The sequence below is a fragment of the Plectropomus leopardus genome, chromosome 18, assembly GCF_026936395.1.
Source record: "Plectropomus leopardus strain MGB_pleo_1.0 chromosome 18, ASM2693639v1, whole genome shotgun sequence".
In the NCBI taxonomy this organism is placed as follows: Eukaryota; Metazoa; Chordata; class Actinopteri; order Perciformes; family Serranidae; genus Plectropomus; species Plectropomus leopardus.
Genome location: NC_142193.1, coordinates 14,390,083 through 14,417,079, shown reverse-complemented (window position 1 = coordinate 14,417,079; position 26,997 = coordinate 14,390,083). Strand labels below are relative to the sequence as shown.

The following is a 26,997-nucleotide window of genomic DNA, read 5'->3' as shown; positions in this document are numbered from 1 at the left end:
TCCACAACTTTTCCTACCATAGGGACACTCCAGAGGGACACTCTAGAGGGACACTCCAGAGGGACACTTCAGAGGGACAAACATTGGGCCTCCAGAGCAGTCTGTGACACAAGGCTACAGTAATGTTAATGCTACAGACGGTTAATGAAGGCCGAATTAACTATTTAAAACAGCTGTACAGCGGAGTGATACACGAACAGTTAAAAGTCCCAGGGCAAGGATACACCTGGAAAACAGGCATGCTCAGTGTTTTTTTAAGGGGTTTCAACCCAAGGCCCATACTTCCACCAGTATCAACCTCATGTTTTATACCTGCAGCTGAAAATAAGACAATATTCAGGGGGCTATCTGTATGTATAATAGTTTAGATTTTTAGGATTATTTTTTGTGGATAGGATATTAAAATTTGTCCTGATTTTGGTGAGCAGGTGCTGCGATTTCCTAAAGTAGCCTTTAGCCATTACTAAAGGTGAGCATGCCTTTATATGTCAGTATGTGCAATAGCCTCATTGGCAGTTAAAATGGAAGTCAAGGTCTGAATTAACCTACGAAAAACAAACAGGGTTACCAGAATTATTTTTCACTGCCAGGCTGCTGCTCCTACTCCAGGCCAGTAGGTGGCGGTCATGTGGCTGTAAACCAGCTCACCAGCTGCCAACACGAACAAGGAGAAGACGAAGAAGAAATAGAAGTAAAACGATTCTGCTGTTTAGTAGCTTAGCCCAAATGTGCCTCCGAAATTGTGACAAATGTGAGGTTTACTAAATTCCGGACACACTATCTACTTTGACTGCCACTACCTGCAACCCATGGCGGACGTTCAGTTTCTGTTGGACATGGACATCTCCGCCAAAAAGGACTGTTGCTGTTTCTGCTGCTCTTGTTGTTATTGTAGCTAGCGCCAGCGTTAGCTAATTTAGCTCACACTGCTGTCTTCGCTCTCAGCACAACCGAGGGTGATTCATTGCTGCGGGGCAGTGAACCGCAAAAGCAAGGTAACTCTGGAGTAACTAAGCGACTCCAACAGTTGACATTAGCGATGCTAATGTTATTGACCCATTAGCTAATTGGCATTAGCCAATATTTTAGGCAAGGTTGTAGTGCACGGCATGCTAACGTTATTTGACAAACATCAAAGTTACAGTTGCATGCTTTAAAGGAGGACACCTCAGTGAAAATGATATTACTAGCTAAGGTCAGCTAACACACTTGAAGCTGCCAGCAACTATTGCTGTGTGCAAGTTTTAACATGGAGCAGCAGATAGCAGCCAGTGAGATGGCTGCTTATCACACATTTGTCTGAGTTGTGACGCCTGTGAAAGAGAAATCATGTCTTGCAAAGCCGCAACCAAGGACAAGAAGCCGAGCTTCAGCAAAAAGCTGTTCAGGCGAGGCTCTGTGCGCTCTGTGGGCAGTTTTATGAGCAGAGTCCTGAGGACACTCACAGCGTTATCCCACTTTGGCTCTGAAGTGCAAACAGAAGATGACAAAGATGATGGAGGATTTTCCACGTTTAAATCTGGGAGTAAAGCTGTGCCCATGGAAGACGGGGACCTCGCTGGGTTTCTGTCTGGAGAGAGAGTTCCTGGAGTGTCAGGTCTTAAAAACCACGGGAATACCTGCTTCATGAATGCAATTCTGCAGTGTCTCAGCAACACTGAACTCTTTGCTGAGTACCTCGTTTTGGAGCACTACAAAGGCGAGGACCTGGATGAGGACAAACCAAAGACAAATGGCGTACTTCTGCAGAAGAAGGGTCCTCTGGCCAAAGGAGAAGTTACAGAGCAGCTGTCAGGACTTGTGCGGGCTTTATGGACGTTTGAGTACACTCCACAGCATAGCAGGGATTTTAAGGTAAATTCATTGTCAATATGTATCCTACTTGTGCAGTCTGTGGGAACAAAATTACCTTGCCAAGCATGTTGAAAATGCCAGTACTGACTCAAATCACTGCTACATAAAGCTGTCTAGTAATAACAATGTTTAAAAGTAAAATAAAATTTAAAAAAAAACATATATATATATGGCACATGGAGTTTAAAAATTGTACACTAACATAAGTACAGTACTATTGCTTCAGTACTATTATCACAATACTGAAGTCACAATACAATTTTTATTGGGGTTTTTTAAACGGCAGATTATGCCCACAAAAAAACATTGTGAGCATTTATTTTAAGTAATAAGAAGTTTGTTTAATACATAGTAAATAAAAAAAATCAATATTTGGTCTTTGTGTCTATGATATTTCTAGACATAAAAATATTGCAACACCCCCACCCCCACTTTTTTATCAGTTAATGAAACTTCATGGCCAACACAATTAAGTTCACTGAAGGATAAACGGTGTTGAGATTTTGACCTTGCATGCATCGTAACCTTTGGACCATCATGCTGTTGGTTGCAGAATGCTGTGTCAAAAAATGCCACCCAGTTCAAAGGGAACGCTCAGCACGATGCTCAGGAGTTTCTGCTGTGGCTGCTGGACAGAGTACACGAGGACCTCAACACAACCAACCCCAACAGCAGACCTGCTATAAAGGTGTGTTCAGACGGCTCGTTGTGGTTGGTGTTTTTTATGAAAAAGCAATGGTTGCATGTGACAAGTTTCACTTTTTTTTTTTTTTGCTCAGCCACATATAGTCCTTGCAGGGTTGTTTTGCTACATTGCATTATAACATGCAGTTGTTTAATTGATTTTGGTCACTCAGTGCATCTTCCACTTAGGTTGCATTAACAGTCCTGCTAAAGCTGGGCTTGCCTGATCTTGTTCCCGTTTGATTCCCATGAACTAGTTACTAACACCAGCAGCCTGTGTGGCTTTCACAATAGCTCATGAACCCTGATAAACTTGTATTATTTACGACTTATTAATTAATCTGTTGAATAAAACCAGTTTGTGTTCATTCAGCCACCTATTGAAGAAGACGACCAGAGTTTAGAGGGGCCCTCTCCTCCCCTCTCTGCTGGGTCATTTGTACAAGAACTGTTCCAGGCTCAGTACAGGTAGACTTTTATGTCCAGTTAGTCTTCCATGTTTTTCCTAGTATGGCCAAATGATCTTTTCACTTTATGTAAGAACTTTTTTTTCTCCACAGGTCATCTCTTACTTGCCCACATTGTCAAAAGCAAAGCAATACATTTGATCCCTTCCTCTGCATCTCCTTACCAATCCCACTGCCACACACACGGTGAGTTACTTTCTTGAGCTGTGCTACAGCAGGAAGCGTGATCAGTTACTGGTGCTGGCAGGTTTTTACATGTTCATGATTAGTTATTACTGATTGACAAGATTCATACATAAGTAACTTGTGCATAACTAAAGTAAATGTTTCCAGGTACAAAACATCCTTTTAAAGAGTTTACAAAAATGTTGTTCTGCCTGTTTTTCTACCATGTATGCAAGCACAATGTTTTTAAGTTCTTCGAAAAGGGATGATGACACTGTTTCACTGAACTGTGTGTGTGTTGACAAGTTTACGAGAGATGTGTTGTTACAGAAGAAGGAATGTAACCTGGTGTGTTTGGGGCGTGTGGGGGGGGTTGAGGGTGTAGGCGAATTAGCAAACAGGTGAGAGGGGAGTCTGGAGTTTCAGACAAAACAGTGTGTTCCTTCATACTGGAAAAATACATGTCATTTAGTGTAAAGAGGGGGAAATAATCGAACATATTTTCACTTTATAATAATTGTAAACCAAGGGCTGAGAAACCCTGCACGCGTAGTGTGTTAAAGTATAGCATAATGTGTATTTGTTTTAACTGTTTATTTGTTTTGCCAGGCCCTTGTATGTGACAGTGGTCTATCAGGGGAAGTACTCTCACTGCATGAGGATCGGAGTCGCTGTTCCTCTCAACAGCACTGTCTACTGCCTCAGAGATGCTGTGTCACGTGAGACCAAGATCCCAATGGACCAGGTGCTATTCCTGTCTCTTATCAGCTCAGGGTCTGACACAGTCAGACTATGTTACAGTCACACAATGTTAGCTAAAGCCAGGCCTGCGTTTGAACAGTAATGTTTCATAAACTCAGGTCTTTTATGAAGTGGCTTCAATACACAGAGAAGGATATTTTTAACACAGTTGTCCTTCAGGCTGCAGCAACTGAGTGTTAACATTAGCTTTTTTAATCAGATTTTGCAAAAAAAAAAAAAATCTGCCATAATGTCAGATTGGCTTTTTTTAAAAAAACAATGCCGACATAATGCTGCTCTAGTGTAGTTAGAAGCAAAAGAGGTATAATGTTTAACACAACAGCATCAGTTACTACCTCTGCTGCCATCTTAACAGGGGAACCACATTATTCCCCCCATTCTGTGATCGTATATTTTATACAAAATGGGAAAGAAGAATAACATCACAACATTCCCACCTTGATCAGGTTGTAATAAAAGAGGCTATTGATTAAGTTGGCAGAATAACAATGTCACAAGAGTAAATGTAAAGGAGGCCTAAAGTGATATCGTAATGACTTATTTTTACAATAACGGTATAAAACATTTAAAGAAACGTATTAGCAGTAGTGATAGAAATTTTAAAATGTGCTCTTTTCTTCTCTTTCAGTTCGTTTTGACTGAGATGTACTATGACGGTTTCCATCGTTCATTTTGTGATGATGACGATGATCTTGACATCATTCAAGAGAGCGATTCCATATTTGCCTTTGAGACACCAGAGACCTTCAAACTGGAAAACATACGCACAAAAAGAGGTAAACCACGCTTTGTGTTTTTTTATAAATACTCCACGTTTTTTTGCTGTAAGTGAAAAGAGGGGAATTTATAGAATACTCGTTTGTATCTTTCACAGGTAGTCTTCTGGCAAACCTTAATCATAACAACTTGAAGTACGGGACAGAAATCAGCAGGACTCCGTCTTTCATGCAGGGGGCCCTGACTCCTTTAACTGCATCACCCAATAAAAACCTGGGACCAGAAAAAATGATCCTTCTGGTGTGTAACAGGGCTTGCACCGGCCACCAAGGAAAGAGGTACCATAATCACAACATTCTGTGTTCTGTGATGTTAACTTAATGGACAAATTAATAGCTAACAAAAATACACATTATTCCTTTTCTTGTTTAGGTTTGGACTACCTTTTGTACTGTACATGGAGCGCACTGTGACCTGGGATGCTCTACAGAAAGAGATCCTGGAGAAAATGCGTCATCTTTTGAGACCAGGGGTCTACATTCAGGTAGGAAGAATAACAAGCAGTTTGTCTGTAAAGTAAATAAGTTTATGCGGCACACAGCAAGCCGGTTCAAATATTGGACAGACAGATGGTTAAAAAATGTGTTTGAGCCTCCAGAGTAAGGGAAATTAGATTAGTGACGTTTTTGTGGAATTATTAATTGGCAGCCCGTTTGTTTTTCTGATAACACCTTGTCAAAAAGCTGGATGTACTTGTCTCACAGCGGTACTGATGGTGCTGTCTCTGTATAGGTTGGACCTTTCAGTCTTCGAGTGGTCGGCGTTGTTGGTATCACCTACCTCCTTCCTCAAGATGAACGACCACTGTGTCACCCAACTGTGGAAAGGTCAGTTCTGCCTTTCATGCAACATATGTTTGCTGCTTAATTAGGACAGACTCTTATAACCAACTATGTATGTTGCAGTTAAAATGGAATGATATGTTAATTTGTGATTTTTTAAGTCTTGCAATCACACAGATGCGCCTGTTTTAAATGCAGCATGTATCTGTGCAAACAGTATGTGGTTATATAAATCTCAGCCTACTGACATAATAGTTCCTCTCACAGCCATTCATGTTGAAAAGCTGGATAAACTAGTCAATAAGATTTAAATTAAGCTAGGTGAATCAAATGTTTGGAAGAGATTTTCCATGTTTCCATTTTTATCTTCACCTCTTCGAAACAAGCACTGCATGTAGCCTACATAATGCACACAAAGGTAAAGACACACGATCTAAGGTAATGCGGTGACGTTAAATTTACATCTGTCTTGTTAATGTTTTATTTGCACACATGCCCCATTAGTTCTCCTCCTCTCATAGGCCTGCAGAGGTGACATGCCCAAACATGATTTTGACTGTTTGTTAAAATGCCAGTTTAGCACGTTTGGCTTTTTACCTACATTATTTTGCAACAACAAAACAAGTCACACATTGTTGCTCAATAGAAGTGCATGAATCAAAGCTGTTCGGGCATTACTGGGATTGATCAGAAGGTTCTGTCATGACAACTAGATTTTCTTCTGAATATTGTCTGTTTTGCACATAGTTTTATAACTGCAGAAACATGTTTCACCTTTTAACTTATGTCTGCTTTTTGAGATGATTAAATGATTTGAGTTACAATATTGAATTGAACTACCATCTACAGACATTTCCTTCACACTGACCACATTTTTTAAAATAGCATGTTATCGCACAGGGATTATGTGGCATACAGCTTCGCCCAGAAAAAGCTTTTCACACCAGCCTACAGCGACATGAATAAAACCAATGTGTAAATTTCACCTGCTGACGTATTTGATTTGATTCACTATTTTTGTTTCCACCATAGAGCATACAAGTCCTGTGGACAAGGAGGGCCGCCACATGTGAAGATTGTGGTAGAGTGGGACAAAGAGACCAAGGACTAGTGAGTGAAACAGATTAATATTTGCTAGACTTCTGTGGTCTGTTGATTTTTATCTACAGCGTGTTTATTCTGCACAGAATGGAAAGGAGCCAGGTTTTGACATTTGTTTGCTGTAATTGTCATTGGAAACAATATGTTGGATTTCACAAAGCTAGATTGCATACTTCAGACGACATTAAACCATGGTGTTTATATAAAGAAGAATGGGTTAAACCATTCACTTTAATAATCAACCTTGTAGACATGACCTCAAATGAGAAATTCACTGTAATTTTATTATTTTAACATAATGGGGGCTTTTTTACAGGACTTGAATGTTGGTGCGTTTGGTATTCATCATATTATTTGCTATTTTTGTGAAAAATAAACCTGCTTAATCTTTTTACAAATGTGCTTAATTTGAAACAGATGTGGTTTTAAACCACAAGTAAACACAAGAGTCTGAAGGTCCGCCGACACAATCAACAACACATCTGCTCTTATTTCCTTACTTAAGCTATATACTGTGTGTGGTTAACACACACAGACACATATACACACCCTTTGCTGGTCAAATAGAAGTCACATCCTATTTAGAAGTCATATGTAGTTCATCAGCTTCCCAGGTTTTAGTAACAGTCTTTGAGAAACATGGAAAATTCTTGCAAGACGTTGAATGATTACTCTCAAACCTGTCCTTAATATTTGTGTAGGTGTTGTTTGTGAAGCTGTTCCAAGTTTTTTTCAATACTGCTGCACCCCTGGGCAAGATCCAATAGTTACTTACAAATTACAATAGGAGTATTTTATGCCAAATATTACATCAAAGAAAAACTGGATTACTGTGATGAGTTGAAGGATTACAACAACTGTGTGAATAATATTAAAATAAAAACATTTTGGAAGCAGTTTGACCAAAATCTCAAGGAACATCTCATGATCCCTACATGACTGTGCTGTTGAGTAAATGAACTTTGCTTCGTGTTCCCACAGTTTGTTTGGACACACTGAGGAGGAGTACATTCCTGACGCTGAGAGTGTGTATCTGCACAGGGAACAGCATCATCAGCCGCAGGCCTGCACCCTCGCTCAGTGCTTTCAGCTTTACACTAAGGAGGAGCAGGTAACATACTGTACATAGCTGGTGCACCTATACACACACAAATCTACCATTACACAGTCAGTTACTGCAAAGTCAGTAGTTTGACATTAGAAAATAAATAAGACTTGCCTTGGAACGACAGCGGTAAGTATATTTTGAAGTATAACCTCACGTTTGTCTCCTCCACACTGGTCTATCATTCCTCTGCTAAAGTACAAAAAGGCTTTCACTCTGTGGTTTTACTTTGTATTTGACTCCTAATGCTATGTTTGGAATAAACTGAGCACGGGCCTACATACACATTGTGGTTTGACTTGCCTGCGATTGCTCTGCAGGAGAATAGGGAGAAAAACTCTGGGCCTTATCCTGTGTGAGGCCTGTTTTATAAGCAGTGTGGTTGGAGCTTGTCCTTGATGGTTGCTGCCTGGGCTGTGTGTGTTTCAGCTGGCCCCAGACGACGCCTGGCGCTGTCCCCACTGCAAGCAGCTGCAGCAGGGCCGCATTAAGCTCAGCCTGTGGACGCTGCCGGATGTACTCATACTGCATCTCAAGAGGTTCAGACAGGTATTTCAGCTCAACCATACTAAGAAAATATGGAACTATATCTACTTTCTGAGTATCAAGAGAAAGAATCACTCTTGTTTTTTTTGCATCAAGTTGATGCTTTTCTTTTTGTTTGTTTTGGACTTGATGTTGGAATTCTGAGCATTCAGATTTTAAAAATAAGGTACGTAGGATAACGGATGGGTGTGAATGTCAAAACTTCTTATTAGCATTGACTAAAATATGTTTTTAGCACTGATTATCCAAAAAAAATCTGGCATCAAATACCTAGCCAAATTTGTAGTTTTGTTTATTTTTTTCTTTGGTCAGATAGTTCTAACTGTCTTATTTATTTTCTCAAAGTTATTGTATGGACGCTCGTGTTTACACAACAATTACAATTTAAGATCTATGGCTTCATTTATTTATATTTCTTTTTCTCAAGGCACTGTAAGGTTTAGAAAAAAATATTTCTTATTGATTCTGGAACTCGGATATCATGGCGGCAACAATATTGAAACAACAAACAAACAGCCGCCCTTTCTTGGGGTGTTTCTTAAGATATTTCATGGTATTTTCTGAAGCACGCATTCTTTGAATGTTTGACTAAATCAATCTTGAATTTACTAAAAGAACTAGCTAGTGTTCCAAACAACTAATAAAGCTGTTAAAAATCCTTAGTAATAGATGTAACCACTGTGTATTTTTCATGAAACAAATAAACTGAAACTCTACGGATAACGTATCACTCTACCACAAATGCTATAAGCTGCGACTAATAGTTTGGACGGACTCGTTCTTCAAATGCTGATCTGTTTATCTTGGCCTCTGTTTCAGGAGGGGGACCGGAGGGTGAAAATGCAGAACATGGTGAGGTTTCCACTGATGGGCATGGACATGGCACCTCATGTGGTGAAGAGAAGCCAGAGCAGCTGGAGTTTACCTTCACATTGGTCGCCATGGAGACGCCCATATGGCCTGGGAAGAAACCCTGATGACTACCTGTATGACCTATATGCTGTGTGTAACCACCATGGGAACATGCACGGAGGCCACTACACCGGTAAAAACAACCGTTCCAGTTCAAAGAGTTATATGTGAGAATTGTCATGATATAGAATTAGACTGTACGGTTACGTGCTCGTCATCCGTTTTGATCCATTCCCTTTGCACTCACAGCGTACTGTAAGAACTCCATTGATGGTCAGTGGTACTGCTTTGACGACAGTGAGGTTTCACCAGTAGCTGACGATGACGTGTGTCAGCAGACGGCCTACATTCTGTTCTACCAGCGGAGGACAGTTATTCCCTCCTGGTCAGCCAACAGCTCTGTTGCCGGTCAGTATTCATTTCCTACTGTCTTTAATTTATCTGCTGTATTTACATTTCAAGTCATATTGTACTAAAGTCAAAATAAAGTGTAGTTTTATTGCAATATTTGCATGAGCCACAGTTCCACTGAGACAGAAGGTTTGGGGTGTTGTTGAATACTGGAGGGGATGTGAAACACGACCAATGCAATCATTTTAATTAAACAGTGTTTCCACTTAGCATTTTTGGTATAGTACCCTTAGGACCTGTGCATAACCCGTATAGACCTGCCCTTAAACTCTATTGTTTAGAGTCTCTGATGCAGTTGACAGGATATAAAGAATAGCGTGTTGGTGTATTGAGTCCTTGACAAGCAAGAGTGAAGATCCTGTCTATCTGATCAGTCGGATAGGTACATTAGCAGAGCCATGAAGGAAAAATGGAACGGAATAGAGCGGCTCTGTTAATAACTCTTCTTATGTGTATTGAACTGAACTGAACAGGACCGCTTGGTGAATAGCCTTACCCTGGTTTTTCAGCATTTTGATTATAATGTGCATGTTCCAAGGTCAGGTCAGACCTATTTGGGAAATTGCCATTTTAATTGAGGAAAATTAGTAGGTAGCATGTCTCACTTTGGCTCTGAATCTTTGAGAGAAACTAGAGGGTTTTTTTTTTGGTGTTTCACGCAGGTTCTACCAGTTCATCCCTGTGTGACCACTGGGTCAACCGGTTACCTGGCAGTAGGCCTGCTAGCTTGGCTTCTGGAGCCTCATCCAGACGCACCTCTCTGGCATCACTGGCCGAGTCAGTAGAGTTTCCAGGAGAACGCAGTGAAGATGATGGTAAGATAAACCTTGTGCTTCTTTTTTTAATTTATTTGATTTTGAATCAATCCATTTTACATTTTTCCTGTCCTCCAACACAGCATCTCCTGTCATAGTCACAGTGCTAACAAAAGCAGAGTTGGCTTTTCATTTTAATCCCTATAGAAGCAAAACATGTTAGAATAAGGCCATTGGAAAGTACATCCACCCACAAGATATGACACTAAACTCTTTAAAGTTTAGACCAAAACCAATATAAAACAGAACACATGTGGAAAACCATCAGTTGCAAACCAAAATGACAAATGAAAATGGCTTCAAAGGGACAGCTTTGTATTCCACCTTTCAAAATGAGCAACACAAACCTTCATGCAACACGCATTGACAATATTTCCATTGGAATCAAAAGATACCACAAAAGTTTCCCAGAGCTCTTTACAGTCAGGAACTCTCCCACCTGAACTCACAAACAGCAACTTCAAAATTACATCATTTTTTTTTTTTTGAAGAGGGAGTATGTTGCAGGAATGAGGCAGAACGTGACACGACATGTGTCACATCTGACTGGAACGAGCACAAAAACATGCTTGACAGAGCTCTGTTCTGTGGGAAACCGCACATACTGGGTAAATCCAAATTGAGACAGATGTTGGCTTGGGCTGCTGTTTGTGGTTAATATAAATGTAGGTTATGTTTAACCCTCCAGAATACAGGGTCAGCATAGTTCCCAAAAATGTTGGCCAGGCAAACTGGTATTTAACTACCACTTTCACAGATCTCATGGATAATGCTTCCCCATTATGTAATGTTTTATAACCAGTTTTAACCAGTTTTTTATTACTTGTTTGAGTGCCTGCGCATTTTTTGTTGCATTGATACTTATCATAATACAGGGGATTGTTTCATTATTTATAGTCATTATTTACTAATTTATTACATTTATTTACACACTTAACTTAAGCTTTTCATAAATTCCAAAATGTAGTTGGTAAATGTACTTTTTTGGCTTTTGTAGTCTATGAAAGTACATGAACACACTAGCACTATACAGCTGTTGTTTTTGATTAATTCAAGGCCTCCATCAGCACTTTAATGGCCTGATCAGACGTGTGTTCTGCAACCTGCAACATGCAAATTCATCCGATTGGACAATGACAAAATATGCAAAAGACGTTGGGCTTCTCTGCTTTGAGTTTACATTTTTCAGCTTGAGGTGTTCAGGGTGCCCCTGCAAAAACATGAGGTGCTGGACAATGCAAAAGCAGCGAGCCAAAAGCTTCATTCTCCTTGAAAACAATTATAAAAAAGCTGCTTAAAGGTGCCTGAGGGCCTGAGTCTAGTTTTGTGTCTTTAATGAAAAATGCATTTCTTTCTAAAATATTTCCTTGTTTTCTAGGAGGATTCTCTGTCCGCCCTTTTGTGAGGAGCATTCAGCGTCAGAGCTTGTCCTCCAGGTCGTCCATCGCTAGCCCATTAGCCTTCAGCGACAGTGGGATAAAGCCTTCTTGGTCTCTCTCTGCGAAGCTGCACATGAGATCCAACTCACCCTCACGTTTCTCCCTTGACTCCCGATGCTCTCCTCCTCTAGAGAGGATAGGAGAGGCCTGTGATGACAAAGTTTCCACGTCCTGTTTTGGCAGCTACAGTAGACATGAACGCTACTTTGGCAGCAGGACTCCCCTTTCTATGATGGAGGGCAACTACAGTGACCAGGACAACAACAAAAGGTTCGTAGACATGATGTACTGCAGGGCTCCCACTCCAGTGGAAAAGAAGAGCACCAAAAATGAGGCAACTGAAAATAACAACCAGATCACAGCTATAGACCAAAACATTTTACCTGCTCAAGCTACTCCCTCCAAAGAACAGAAGCGTAAGAGCAGTATTGGAGGATTCACTTCAAAGGCAGATAGCACAGGCTCCACAAAAAGTTCAGGCAAAGCAGAGCAAGAGAAAACCTCCAAAAAACGCTTGTGCTCAACCCATAAGACCTCCTCGGTTGAGACGTCTTCCGGCACACCTGTGAAAGGCAAAAAAGTGAGCAATACTAAAGAAAAGAATGCAGCTGCCAAGAAAAGCACCTCTACACCCTGTGGAACTCCCTCCAAAACAAAGGAGGCAGCTAAACCTCTAGATGCAACGCCACAAAGGAAGCCATTTGTGGTCTCCACACCTCAGTCCTCAGCTTCTCCCTCGCCAACTGCAAAGAAGAATTCCAGCATCACTGACAAAAACAACACAAGTGGACGGAAAAGGCTGGTAGAAAGGAGCTACAGCAGAGATTCTATGCACACTAGTCCCCTGGTAGACAGTCTCCGAGGCAGCTTGGCAGCCCGCTCTTCGCTGTCCAAAAGTGGGGACAGCACCCGGCCTGAGAGGAGATCTGTTAGGAGCTCCAGCAGCAGCTCTTCTGTCACTAGCCTGCGCTCGCCCAGCGTATCAGCCAGAGACCTGCAGCGCGGCAGCAAATCTGAGGAAAAAGGGTTGTCTTTCTTCAAGAGTGCCCTCCGACAAAGGGAAAGCCGCCGGTCGGCTGATTTAGGAAAAAGCACCTTGCTTGCAAAAAAGGCCTCAGAGAGGACATGCAAGCAGAATGGACAAACCAAGGACATCAGTGGTGATACTGGAAAGAATGGAGACGCTGTGTCTTCACAGACGTCCACAGAGACTCATGGAGGGGAGACCGAAACAAAGGAGTCTTCCAAGCCCCCCAGTTCTCTCAGTCGCACTCTATTAAACGTTGGCAAGTCCAAGTCTTCCACTTCTGAAGTAAGTCTCAAGTCTCCCTCTAACGGGAAGAAGCCTCTTGAACGGATGGCATCTTCCCGAAAGCTGTCATCAAGCATGCAATCTCCTGCACGTACAACAAAGAGGCCTCAATGATATATCCGTAGTAGTTACAGTGAACTTACATAATGCAGCTATTTTCTTTGTGCCTAAGTTTCAGTGAGTGCCAGATGTGTTTGAAAAGAGACACATTTTTGGATGTTACGGTTTTTGTACACCGGTATCAGATACATACGCTGGCGTTGAATTACAAATATTGGCAGCCAGCTTGGATAATTTTAGCTGTTCTGGATAAAAGTAAAGTACTGTACACCATCTGCATATTTGGGTGCCAAAAAGTTGCTTGGCATGCCGCCAGTTTGAGTTTTTAAAGTTGTGCGTAATATTCCCAATTACACCTTTTGAGCATTAGTTATAGTTTTGATGGGTGTGAGACAATCGCTTGACACGTTAGATGTTTTCTGGCACGGTGTGTACGTGAGCGTGCCATATGCATTCAGCTGTACACCTGTTTGATTGTGTGTACCGGAGGCTTATATGACAGCTGACAGAATTCCCTGTTGGAATGTTGGAAATCCAATTATCTGTCCCTCAGACAAGAGGCTTGTGATATCTCTGAGACGCTGCAAACAGTAAGTTCAGTTTGCTTGCAAAACATCCTGCCGGCGAAACCATTTAAAATGCAGCAGCTTATACATTAAAAGAAATTAATGGGATAAGAAGCTTTTTCACCTTAAATGCACCAACAGTGCATAATTTGTCTTGTAGAATAACAGTCTTCATCATTATTCAGATGGAATTAAGCTGGTTTAAACCTCACTGCTGCTCTCTAAGCATTTAAAACCCAACATCAGTGAGAACAGAACCGTAATATCAAAAAATGATCTCTGGACAAACCCAAAACTGGTTTGATGCTCACACACATGCACACACATACAGAAGAGTTTCATTCCGAAATAATAGTGGCTAAGCGCCTGCAGTAGTTCTCATTGTTTTAAGCCGATCAAATTGACCATTGATGAGCAAAACCTGCTTTTCTTATCGCCAAACACCTCATTAATTGGTTAATAGGGTTACTTTGTGTAAAGCTCATGAGGAAATGTCATTGGTAGACTTTATGTGCTGATAATTTAATTTTTCATGTCTTGAGAGTGTTTAAGATTCAAAGCTGAAAAGACAAATAAGAGACGTCCAGATCACGAACATGAGAAGAATAGAAATGCAGAGGTGACAGCAGGACCTGGACCAAAACCGAAAATTATTTGAGGTGAGAAAGAAATCGGTACACACATTGAGACAAGTTTTCCAATATTTAAAATCTTTATTTTTGTTTAATACTAGTACTTTTTCAATAGAAATGTATTTTATCAAATGCTTATTGAAGCTTTTTTTTCTCAAAGGGATAGTGTGTTTTGGAATGAAACCCTTTAAAAATCAAAGTATATGAATCCATATATATGTATATATATATATATATGTGTGTCCGTACAGATATTGACAAAATATAGAATATTATCCATTTTTTTTTCCTTTCCATGAGCAAGATGAAAATGATCTTAAGCGCCTTTCAATACTGTACATGGAAACAAATAATTGCCTTTGGCAACATAGTAGTCTACTACTGTATGCATCACTGAGTAGGAATGTTGTATTGTTCGCACTTTGTGTAGATAAAGTAGTTTTCTTTTTCCCAGAACAGTCATATATATATGCACACACACACACACACACTAACTTAGCAATGTAATTATCTCATTTTTAAATATGTTGTCATGATTTCCACACATAACCTAAAGTGGTTTCAGGCCTTAGATTTGTAATGGTGAAAGGGTACATTCATCTCAATGTTTTAGGGGTCGTTTTAGGAAATCACCCCCTTCCAACACCTGGTGCTGTAACAGACCGATGCTCCTCTGGCACTGATATTTCTTAAAATGAGCATATTTTCAAATGCTGATGTTCAGAACTGTGACCACACACTTCAGTGAGCCAGAAAACTGTTGGCAGCAATTCTCATAACCTGTGGTACCTCATTGGAGAAGACAATGCCATTTCTTTCTTCATATGGCTGAAAAATTGATAATGAGCCATTTAATTTATCGCAGAATTCCATTTATATTGACTTTGATTTGCTCAAATATGTAGGCTTTCGCAACTATCAGGCAATGCTTGGTATATTTGTTTTGCAGTAAAATGACGAAAGCAAAGGCAGAGGTAGGATGTTGTCAATGCAGCGGTCATGATGATGATTTGATCAATCTGCATTATCATTGTAGAAGTACCTGACCTGTAATCGCAATATTCATACATTAGATACCAGCATGGTGTATGTTTTTATTGAATGAATGTGGAGATGCCATTAACATCCAACCTTTAGTACGTTGTTTTACTTAAAACATTAATATAATACTTTACATAGAGATCTACAGTATTTCTCTCAACTGTTTCCCTGTAGCATCTACCAGGTTTACATTGGTTCTCAGATGGTTTCAGAGGAAATACCATGCAATTTAAAATAGCATGTACCTTATTTAAATGGCCTGTACATGGTTTGAGCAAATTAGCAGCCTTAATGTGCCTGGCATTGAATTTCTGACATTGCAACACAGCTGTGTCATCTTTTTGTGGTGACATGAAAAAGTTGGATAGTGGGTTGAAGTGTACTCAAAATAACCAGAGATATTATTTGTATTATTTGTCTCAGAGATTCACAACAAGCTCTTTATCAGTCCACTTTTGAAAGGTAAAATGACTATACCGTGAGATTTTTTAACTCAAATACATTAATAACAAATACAAAGTGGGCAATAGCAAAAGAAAACATATGGCAAACTTAATAATGGGGATGCACCGATTGTGGAATTCTGAGCCCGTGCAGATGTTAAAAATAACAATTTGGCTGATAGCTGATACCTGTGTTTATTTGTTTTTTGTTGTTATTTACTTCTCTTTTGTGCCATGGCAACAAAAAATATATATATTGAAATAATGGCACCATTTAAAAGTCATTTTATTAAAGGTAGTTTCATAAGTTTGTATAACCAATTCAATAGTAAGTTATACGAACTTATGAAACTACCTTTAACAAAAACTTAACATAAATAAACAAAAGCAGATTCAAAAGCATTTATACTATATATAATATATATCTTAATTTGCTCTCTAATATTTATTTTGATTTTTAAATCCCTACTTCTTAATGTATTTGTTTGCTCATACCGGTAGCTGTGTAAGTTGAGCAGCAGTCAAACGTACTCTCCCAAAACCTTGTGGAACCTTTTCAATGTCCAACCATCAGAAACAAAATGCAGTGGCTACTGTGTTCAAACTGTCACTGGCCATCAAAATAACATACTGCTGTTAAAACGTGTTGGTATTCCTGTAGCTGCTCTTTTCTACTTAACATTGTAATCTATCAGGAACCTGTGCATGGCACTTTGGATAAAGGCAGGACAATTTTATGTAATTTTGGCTTTCACCGTCTTGTTTGCCTGTTTCAAAGTCTGTAATTAAGTTGGAAGTGGCTTGTGTGCATTTTCAGGCTGGAGCATGCCATTACACTTACTTGTCTGTCCATTCCTCCACTCGCTAAATAAGAAATTTATTGGATTACGGATCCATTCATGTAGCCAAAACCCAGTGCATCAGAATTTTTGACATTTTTATTTAGTTTTGGGGACATTGTAAACAAGCATCAGTATATAATGGTAGTCGTTCTGTATATTGCTAAAGATATTTGAATATAGTCATAATTTTAGATCATATTGTATCATCAGCCAAACTTTTTATTAGGCTAATGACAGAATTCTTTTTCTGTACAGAACTTAAAGCTGTAAGCTGCAGCCCATTTCCTTGTTTACTAGCCATTCTTTATTCATGCATAACAACTGTTTTTACAGCACCACATTGCCTACAGTACACATTTGTTTTTACAGTATGTGAGATATAGAGGAAACATGATGGTTCATTACACTGTGTTTATTTAGGAGCAGTTTGGCGGTGTTGTACAGTCTAAATTCTGTTGTAAAAACCCTGATGACTTTTTTAGTTTTAGTAGGCCTAGAGCAATAACCATCTCTCTCATCAGTGGGACTAAGGAAACTGAGGTTTCCTTACCAAAAAAGTGCAACATGGCTAACTTTTGAGAGCTCAAAGGGCCATTAAAGACCAGAGACGTACTGTGCACCATATACAGTATATCAATCCAAATACATACCTGTTGAAACAAGATGTCAAAAATCCATGTAAAATGTAAGAAAAAAAATCAGCATCTTTACAGAATTAATTTTCCTCTCTAGCTTTCTCCACTGCAGTTATTGTCTGTGTTTTTGATTTGTTGTCAATGTACAGAGTTGGGAATGATTAAGGAATGCAGTATTGCATGAAAACGCTAATGCATGTATTTCATTAACTATGCAAGAGTCTGCAGCTGTGTAAAATAGAAAGCAGAGCATGGCTGTTATATTCCATTGCTTAATTTGCACACCGTTCCAATATTTAGAAATTGTAAATGACAAAACACTTCATCTGTAGAGTTAAAAGCATTCAACTTAAAAAAAAAAAACAACCAACTATTTAATGCCATAATTTCTTTAAGCATTCTACCACATAATGTTTATATATCTTTATTTTTTTCCACGGTATTTTGTTTTGTAATTCTGCTGATCTGTGCTCTCTGGGTGCTCCTACCAAACTGGTAGGTTACAGTTACTTTTGTTTTTGACAAGATGTTTAATATTTACTGTTGTACACCAGCAGAGATAACACTATGGATGCGATAATCTTTATGTGGTTACTAAATAGCCTCATGTATGTATGTATGTATGTATTGTGAAAAAGCCTTCCATTATTTCAGTGATAACAGTTTGTGAACCCTTGTTGAAATCCCCTCAGCTGCATCAAAGATGTGGCCAGTCATTAATATAAAGGCAACTCGAATAAATATATATATAGTTAAATGCAATAAAGAAAGATAGTAAATTTGTAGTTTTATATAACAGTATATAATGAACAATGACATTAAAATGTAAATGTTCAGTTCATTTTGTAGTATATATGCCACATCGCTCATTGCAATCATGATTTTTTTTTTTTTTAATTATTTGAAACAGGCAGGTTAACAGGAAACAGATGACATCTTTCTTCCAAACAAGCTTTTAAAGTTACATTGGGTAACTGTCATAAAGTAATGCTTTTTTTGCAGAATTTTCTGAAACTGTTACTATATCTTGACAGTAGTGCATAAAACAGATAATCTGCTGAAAAAAAATCATGTTTTTTTTAGCTCTTCCTAATGCCGCTGATGGCATTTTCAAAAATCCACTGCACCTGAACAAAAACAACCAATCAGAGCTAAAGAGACTCTAACTCACAGCAAAGACAACATGACAGTCCTCCTCTGTGAAAGTGAAAGCATTTTTGCTGCCTGTCTTTTCAGGGTTTTTTGTTGTTTGTTTTTTTTGCTATGTAATTTGTTGTGCTCGAGATTGACACTGCGTTAGAGACTTCTCCTGGCTCTGATTGTTATTCTTTTGTTCAGGCGCAGTGGATTCTTGTCAGTGTCATTAGGGCAGTAATTATCTTGCTCATGTACCGCTGTCAGGATATAGTGACACTTGGACAAATATGAAAAAAGTTTGTTTGTTTTTTTTTCTGAAAGTTACCTACTGTAGTTTGAAGGCATTTTTTCTGCTGACTGGTGAAGTAGGTATAAAACATCACTATAGCTGTTAAAGTGCATATAGCATAAATTAAGATTAGAGAATCCTGCATTGAGTTAATGTTGTGACACGGCTGTTTTGTTGTTAACAGAGTCACAAAAAGTTCCACTTTTTAAAGGTGAAACCATTAATTACTGACATTGTCTGCAACATTTTTGTGTAATTTTATCACTGAATCAAAGTTGCAATAACCACTGAAACGAAGATACCAAAATCCACCATTTGAGCCACAGACTTAAGATTATGCAGATATTGTACAACAATACAGCTGTGTGTTGTCCTTTATATTGAAGGACTCAAAATAAGTAACTTCAACATGTGAGTCTGGGTTTAAATTGTTTTTGGACTTATGTAAACCCTTGATGTAAACACTACGAACAGATGATACTGAAACTTTTCAGAAGCCTTAAGCAAAACAAATTGTTATAGCTGGATAGTTTGTATCTTCCTCTGGATGAAACCAAGGAGCTGTGTAATGAATGAATGTCACGAGTCTCATTTTAATGTTTTTTTAAGCTTACAAAGAACACTACAGTGCAAAATGTGTAGCACGTCTCCCCTTTGACCTTTATGTCTTTTGTTTTTTAATTCACAGTGCATTTTGTAAAATACAGTGTTGCATTTATTGAGATTTTTCATGTATTAAGGCTCTTTTACTGTATTCCTTGTACTTGGTTCACGAGGCGCTACATTTTGTTTTATATTTTCAAGCCTCTGTTCCAGCATTTACCTCTTCACTTTTTTTAAAATTCATTTTTGTATTGTTTTTTTAAGAGTTGAGCAAAGTGTTTTGACATTCAGTAGTTCATTAGACTGTGTCATAGTCTTCTGTGTTAATTTATTTCTCCTTTTTGTTAACATGTATGCACTTTTAATGCTTTTTTTTTATTTCTTCAAAAGGACAAATGTGTATATACTTTGTTGGTTTACCCATGCAAGTACAAACTGAAAAATCAGATTAAAAATTTTGAAACTTCTAGTGGTGTCTTGTAATGTGTGGGTGTATTTGTTCCAACACTAGAGGGAGCGTTTCTCTAACAAATTCTCCCTAAGCATTACTCCATAATACATGTAGCTGGTGGATTTCATTGGTTTATAGAGGCCCACTGATGCAGCATTAAAAATAATTAGTGAATTCATATTAAAATTACACAAAGCTTAGGATGTTGCGATTCAACAATTAAATATTGATTCATGTCAGAAAAGCCTGTAATCTCACCTTGAGCCAGTAACGAGTGTAACCACTCAACAGTGGGCTCAGATCTGCAAGACTGTCCACAGTCTGTCTCCATAAAAGCGTTTGTGTTCTCTCGGCTGTCAGAAGTTGTACCGTAGCAGTGTGAGATACATTTTGAAGGTGTTTTTATTTTTAATGTTCAAAGATTCCCCTTTTATCCTGTGTATGAGCACAGAAATCTACTGCTCATTGTCTCGCTGCTGCAGAGACTGTGTATTATGTGGGACCTTAAGGCTGTGCAATACATGAGTGCCTCTAAATTTCTGGGCAGGATTATTATTTCAAGCTTTTCCTGGCTGCAGAATATAGAGAGGGCAGGAGCAGGGATGTGCAGATGCAAGCATGTCTGGGCTCAGTTTTTACTCAGAGGGGCGTCCACTTGTCATTCAGCACGTACTGCTGCGAAGACAGTGAAAAATTCACTTATTCGATTGAAAAAAGTGAATTTTAGATTCATAATGTTTTTGATAAACAATCAGACAAGATAGATTTCTTTCAATCAGGCTGGAGATAAAAAGTGATGAGAAACAACACAGCGCCCTGTTTAAAGCAAATTCCTGGACTGTTTGTAACAACCAGCTTTAAGCAACGATGATTCATCAACATTTAATTTTTTAATAATTGAACATCGCACTAAAACGTCAAAAAAGAAAGACTGTCATGACAAGTGATTAGTGCAGCACTTGTCACTTGACACAATGTCTTTCAGTTACTTATTTTGAAGCTTCAGCCAGCAAACATTTGCAAACTGTGACCTAAATGTTAATCAGCAGTGGTGGAAAAATCCCTCATCATCTTCACTTAAGTAATTAAATTACAGGGGTGTATCTAGGGTTTTGACCCCAACGTCTTTCTGACCTCATATTGACGTCTGGTGCCAGCTAGGACCCTTGCCTAAAGATAAAAGTCTTGTGGCTATAGCAGCCAGGCCCTAATCACGTCTCTGCTAGTCAGGTAGTAAGTATTATCAGTAAATGTTTACCAGTAAAATTTATCAGTGAGATTTCTTTATACATGTGGGTTTTTATTTTTGATGTCTTGTCGAGCTGGAGCAAATTTAATCAATTGAATTGTTAGGCACTTTCATCAATAGTGATACATCACAGTTTCTGAAATTATGTTGTGTTTTGCATAGAAAAATCTTAGTTGTAGTATCTGGTAACTCCAACTGTCAGACAGATGTACTATTTTCCCCCTGAAATGTATTGGAGTAATTAGTCAAAGTGGCATAAAACTGAAACACTCAGTATCTTAAAGAAGCAATGACGTACAGTAATTGAGTAACTGTACTGAATTACTTTCCACTACTGTCAAACAGCGATTAAGAAGTCATCAGTGTTTTTCTTCAGATAAACTAATTCATTATTTATCGTCATTTTAGCACTATAGGATGAATTCCAACTTAAAAAAAAGACCTTTTAGAGGCCAGAATAATTTCTTCCTCATTAAATATGGACAGCTGTCTAACTTTTTTATTTTTAGATCAGTCTAATGCAGGAGATAATATTGTAAGTACATAACCAGATCATCTGGCAAACATATTAAAAATGCTGTAGCATCTGTCCTCACCTCCCACCACCCTGCTGATTCCACTCAACGGATCATCTTAAAGCAGCTGTTGAACAAAAGTTTTAGTCCTGCTCTCTCTCTATCTCTGTATCAGCACGTTGGTTTATGCCATAAAACAGCGCAGCCAGTCAGCTCTTGGCTGAGATCCACCTCATGAATCATTTGAAATTTCCTGGTAAGCAGAGGATGCCATCTCCTCTCATTCTCCAGTGGTGCTTTAAAACTAGCATCTGACTCCTCTCTCACGATAATATCAGTCCCCCCACGGTACAGTGGAGTTACTTTAGCAATTCGCCTGTGGTTTTATCTCCTTTGTCCCCTCTTTTGACTCCACCCCAGAGAGTGCAGAAAAATCAATAATCATTGATTTTGGGAGGCAGGAAAAAGCGGTTGGAATTCAAGGGGAGAACCAGCGGAAGACAGAGACGGAGAGGTACTAGCAGAGAGGTGCAAGACCCTAAGCATAATATGCATGTGCTGGCACAGCTAAAGGTCACCAACATGAACCTGTCTGTAACAACAGATTATGGAGTGTGTAGGCCTCACAGCTACTGAGGTCTCACACATAAGATAAGAATAATGGCAGCAGTGAGCCTCTTGACTGTAAATCATTTTAATCCATAAAGAGGAAGGTGTGTTCAAGTGCAGCCAGATTTTTTGACATAATTTTCTTGAAGAATCTTCCTATAAGCAGGGCGATTCTTGGCGATAAAGCTCATGAATGCTGTACAATTTAGTTGTTTTTGACATTTATTGTAAAGTGGGATTTAATGTACCAAATACCAGATCTGTTGTTAAATCAGCTCCCTCACTATCAGTATTACTTTGTCATGTTCCTCCTTGTATCAGCCAATTAGTTGCCTGTTTTTCTTCTGTCTGCTGCTGAGCTTCATTTCACATTCACTTTCACACTGCTTGTTTGTTATGCCTTTTTTTTCTCCCTACACCACTCAATCAACCTTCACAGGCTAATGTTCAAAGCAGGACAAGACAGCAACACACTTTCACTACAGAGAGGAAGGGAGTGTTTGATTTCTATTGCGGGATTCGTCCGGGGTCCGACAGGTCAGTGTGGCTGACAGCTTGGAGATTGATAGTTGAGATCTTTCCCAGGCGGAACAGTGTTGGACAACAAGAGCAGTGATCCAAGGCACCAGCGGAGTGGGGTGGAGGTGGGGCTGCTGCAGATGTGGTGTATCTCTCAGTAAAGAGTGTATGTGTATGTTTGTGTGGTCGTTTGGCTGTAGGCCATGCCCCCCCCCCCGTCACCAGGACTGCTGAATGGTACTCAGTACCTGCAGACTCAGATCTAAGCACCTGGGGACCCATCAGTGGTTGAGGATGAGTGAAATTTCAAAGAAAATGCAAACCTCTTTTTTTACTTCCTTTTTTTTGTTCCTTGTTTTCTTTATTGATTTTTTATTATTCCCTGCTGTCATTTCCTTTCCTCCTTTATCTAGTATTTCAGACAAAGCAAATACACCAAGATTAGCACTGAGAGAAATCGTCACTCCTCCTGATTGTGATCAGAGCTATCCGTACGGTGAGTTGATTTTAATATAGATGTGCACACACACAGACATCCAATCACAATGCTGTTACGGTGTTGCACGGATTTTTATTTTTTTTTTGTCTCATGAAAATAACACTTTCATAAGAAAAAAAGTTATTTGTTCCATATCAACAATAGCCATTTTAGGAGTTAATATTTGTGTGGTGGGGTCATGCTTCATTTTAGGTTCTACATATGTGTGTGTGTGTGTGTGTGTGTGTGTGTTGGGGGTCTAAACACTGTTTCATGGTCGTCTTATACTTTTAGAGAGGTGAAATGTATCTGTTCCAAAAAATATTAGGCTACTTTTCTTTCACAAGATTTCAGCAAGTATCTTGTTACTGAAAATGGAATTGATTGCATCAATCGTCATTGGCCTCATTTACATGCAAGCCTAAGGGTTCAATTTAGATTTATTGCTCAGATATTTTTTTGTTTTGGTTTTGGTTTTCACATTGTTTTTTTAATGTGGTCAATAAATGTAGGCACAGCTCTGGACTGACCTGCATGTGCAAAAGAACAGTGACAAAGATGTTACAAACACCACATCTTCGTACGAAAGTAAACATGGAGACCACTGAAGTCAGCGTTTATGGTTCAATTCATAAGTTGATGTGTAGTGGAAGTTAGAAAATTAGTGAGCAGATGAAAACAAGGTCAAGGATGAGGCGGAGACAAGCCACATTTACAATTATGGCTTTTTTGTGAAGCACTGGCTGCTACTTTTGTATGGAAACGTGTGTTGATGTGGAGTCGTAAACAGGAATGGTGGGACTGTGATGTGAATGGCTTCACTGTGACAAATTATATCCAAAATTTCAGGAAGCCAAGGACTACTTTTAACTGCATCTGTCTATGCATCTCCATTGGACTCTTGTGGCAAAACACGTTACATTTGTACATTATTTTGCAGTGGGTACATTCAGACTTAACAATTCTAAAAACACTGTAGTGATGGTGCAGTTAGGCTTAAACATTTCTTAGTTCTGGTAAGGAAAGGATCATGTTTTGGCTTAAAACACCCACATTTGGTGGCATAAAAGCTCCTGGAAATCACTAAGATGTGTTGGTAAAAACACTCAGGTTTGGGGCCTGTTACAGCTGTATATTTTTCCCGACTGTTGTCCCTCTTCGGTCCCCTGCAGCTCTGCCCAGGTGTGCCGCATTGTCTAACGATGCGCATTGCTTGGTGAGGTGCACCTGGCCTGGTAAGGAGCTGCTAACGAGCTCCTGTGCCAGCAGCAGAAGAGAGAAGCCTCTGTTGAGGGGACTGCTGGTCTCAAAAACACTGTGGTGAAGTTTGCAGTCAGGATTAGGCATAAAAATAACTTGGTTATGGTTAGGAAAGGTTCATGTTTTGGCTTAAAACACCCACATTTGGTGACACAAAAGCTGCTGGAAAATGCTGTGATGTGAGGTTCGGTGCCTGTTATGGCTGTATAGATGAATGGGAAAGTACCGGATGTAAACAAGTCACCATTACTCAATGACACAAAAGTGAACAACTGGCTACTTTTACTTTCTGTGTAACATTACTTTTGAAAACATGTCTAGGAGTTTGGGAAGAAACAGTGCAGTCCTTGGCTGTTCCAGCGGTACTGGCAAACTTCGACTCTGGAAAAAAAAAAAAGAAGAATGTGAAATTCACATGGCTTTATTTCATGAAGAGTGCTTCTGTCTGAGACCGTACAATCTACAGATATTCCCTGGGTTTGCAGGGGACCAAGATGTTCGCCAAAAGTGGGTCAAGAATATTAACAAAGGACTTAACAAATATTAACAAAAAGGTTCCCAATAACAAAACACAATAAGTTTTCATTAACAGTCAGTCTCTATCCATGTGTGTGTCAGTGACAAGTTTTTATCTGCATAGCCTGACATGGTGATACAAGTAACGTCAGCTAAGTTAACACTGCTTGCAGAGGGCTAAGACATTGTGTCATGGCTGCAGTGCTCACACAGAATAAATTAACTTTGTGAAATTATTGTGAAATGTAACATTATTTGCTCTAACTAGGGCAACCTAATGACCACAAAGCAAACATTATTCAGTTGGCATCACAAACAGAACATATACATAGGTAAATAAAGTTATGCAACCTTATTGATTGTGCTGGTAACGTTAGATAGTAACTTTAGTAGTGTTATATTACAGCACTTCATCACTTGATTATATATGCTTTTTGGATTTTTGGATTTTTATTTATGTATTGTTTTGTATAGGATTTTTGTGCTTGTTAAAGGTCTCCTAATAAAGCCCCAAGTCCAAGCCAAAGGGAGCTCTGTCTCCCTCAGAGGGCACTGCTCCAAAGCTGCCTGAAACAGCTTATTTGAGTTTCAGTGTTTACTTGTGTATCTTGGTAATATCACAATGTAACAAATACAATAGAATGTGCATAGAGAGTTACGACATTTCCATAGAAACCTGTTGTAATTGTGGAATGTGGAAGTAACGTGGCTCGGATAGTTTCAATGCTGAGCCCCATTCATTTTCAATGATCATGTGGCTCACTCACTGGTAAGTTTTAAAATTTAATGCATAAGTAGGCCTGACATGACTCTTTTATGTAGCCTCCTTCCATTGCATTTACATTAAATTAAAACCCTTATTGGTGTTTGTTTGCTTACAGAGTTTATGCCCTCTTATTAGATTTATGCTAGACTTAGCAACATTAACTTGGAACTGTATTAGTAGAAGTTACATGTAATTTATGTTACATTGACTGATAGCTTGCTTAACTAGAAAACCCTGAAGGGTCTACAGGAAAGTTGAATAGTTTGTATTTCAACCATAAGAAGATGTGTGTGACTGTGTGTCCAGTCTGAGGTTTGTCAGCAGTGGTGACAGCAAGACCTGCATACCACCATCAGATGAGGACCCTGGGTGGAGGAACAGACTAGACCTGAGTGCTGAGGTATAAAAACCTCATCCATAACCAGGTTTCAATAGTGATCTTTCCTGATAGCATAGTTTACCTATGAAATGAAACTTGCTGTAAAAGCATCTAGTGAAATAATGCAATAGTGATTTCGAACAAGTGTGTGCCTTTCCTGGCCTACTTTCTGCCATATCTACATTATAATGTTATGGCTGTCACCTCTCCTGCAGCTCTGCACAGGTGTGCTGCATCATCTAACGAGCTGCAATGCTTAACAACTGGGAAGGAGGTACTGATGAGCTCCTGCTCCAGCAGCAGAGGAGAGAGGCTTCTGTTTGTTGGGACTGCTGGCTTTGCTGTCTCTCAGCCTGGGATTTGATTGTCTCATTTGCATGTCTCGTGTTAATAAATCCGATGGATTTAATTGATTTTAAGGTGTTTTTGTGTTTATTGTGGATCAGTGGTGGAGTGCTGTTTGCCCCATAGGGCAGCTCAAGGGTGAGACATAACTTTGCCACAAACACCACTGGAAATACTGCACAGGGTCGCCAAAAACAAACTATGAGGTTGAAAAGTTGTGTGCAGTGGTTTGTAGCTTGGCATGCATCAGGCTTAGGCGACACATCATCCACCATCCCTTTCACCTCCTCATGACAGAAATCAGTTCAAACATTATGTCGCCTCAGAAATGTTGATATGATTCATATGGAATATACAACTGTAACATATTGGTGGTGCAGAAAAGTATAATGCTAACACTTTTGCCTGAACACTAGCCATTATGCTTTCATGATGTGACATTATCTAATAATTGGCAATTATCTAATATCAAAATAATATTAATAAATATTCAAAAGATACTGCAGAATACAAACAAATTATTTTAAACC

General features: G+C 39.2%; 1 protein-coding gene and 1 long non-coding RNA gene across 2 annotated transcripts; both read left to right on the top strand.

Annotated features, from left to right (window-relative positions):
• The first annotated feature begins 686 nt into the window (after nt 1–686).
• usp31 (ubiquitin specific peptidase 31) lies at nt 687–19,847 on the top strand. Its single transcript, XM_042505379.2, has 16 exons — nt 687–1,854; nt 2,408–2,542; nt 2,912–3,006; nt 3,099–3,191; nt 3,780–3,915; nt 4,561–4,708; nt 4,807–4,987; nt 5,082–5,193; nt 5,442–5,536; nt 6,524–6,601; nt 7,574–7,703; nt 8,127–8,246; nt 9,063–9,288; nt 9,405–9,563; nt 10,229–10,381; nt 11,760–19,847. The coding sequence occupies exons 1-16, from the start codon at nt 1,330–1,332 to the stop codon at nt 13,244–13,246; spliced, it is 3,873 nt and encodes a 1,290-aa protein (XP_042361313.2). The 5' UTR covers nt 687–1,329; the 3' UTR covers nt 13,247–19,847.
• A 5,688-nt stretch (nt 19,848–25,535) lies between these two features.
• LOC148186451 (uncharacterized) lies at nt 25,536–26,441 on the top strand. The gene is made up of 3 exons (XR_015779653.1): nt 25,536–25,746; nt 26,050–26,143; nt 26,338–26,441. It is a non-coding gene; the product is annotated as an uncharacterized LOC148186451 (long non-coding RNA).
• The last annotated feature ends 556 nt before the right edge of the window (nt 26,442–26,997 follow it).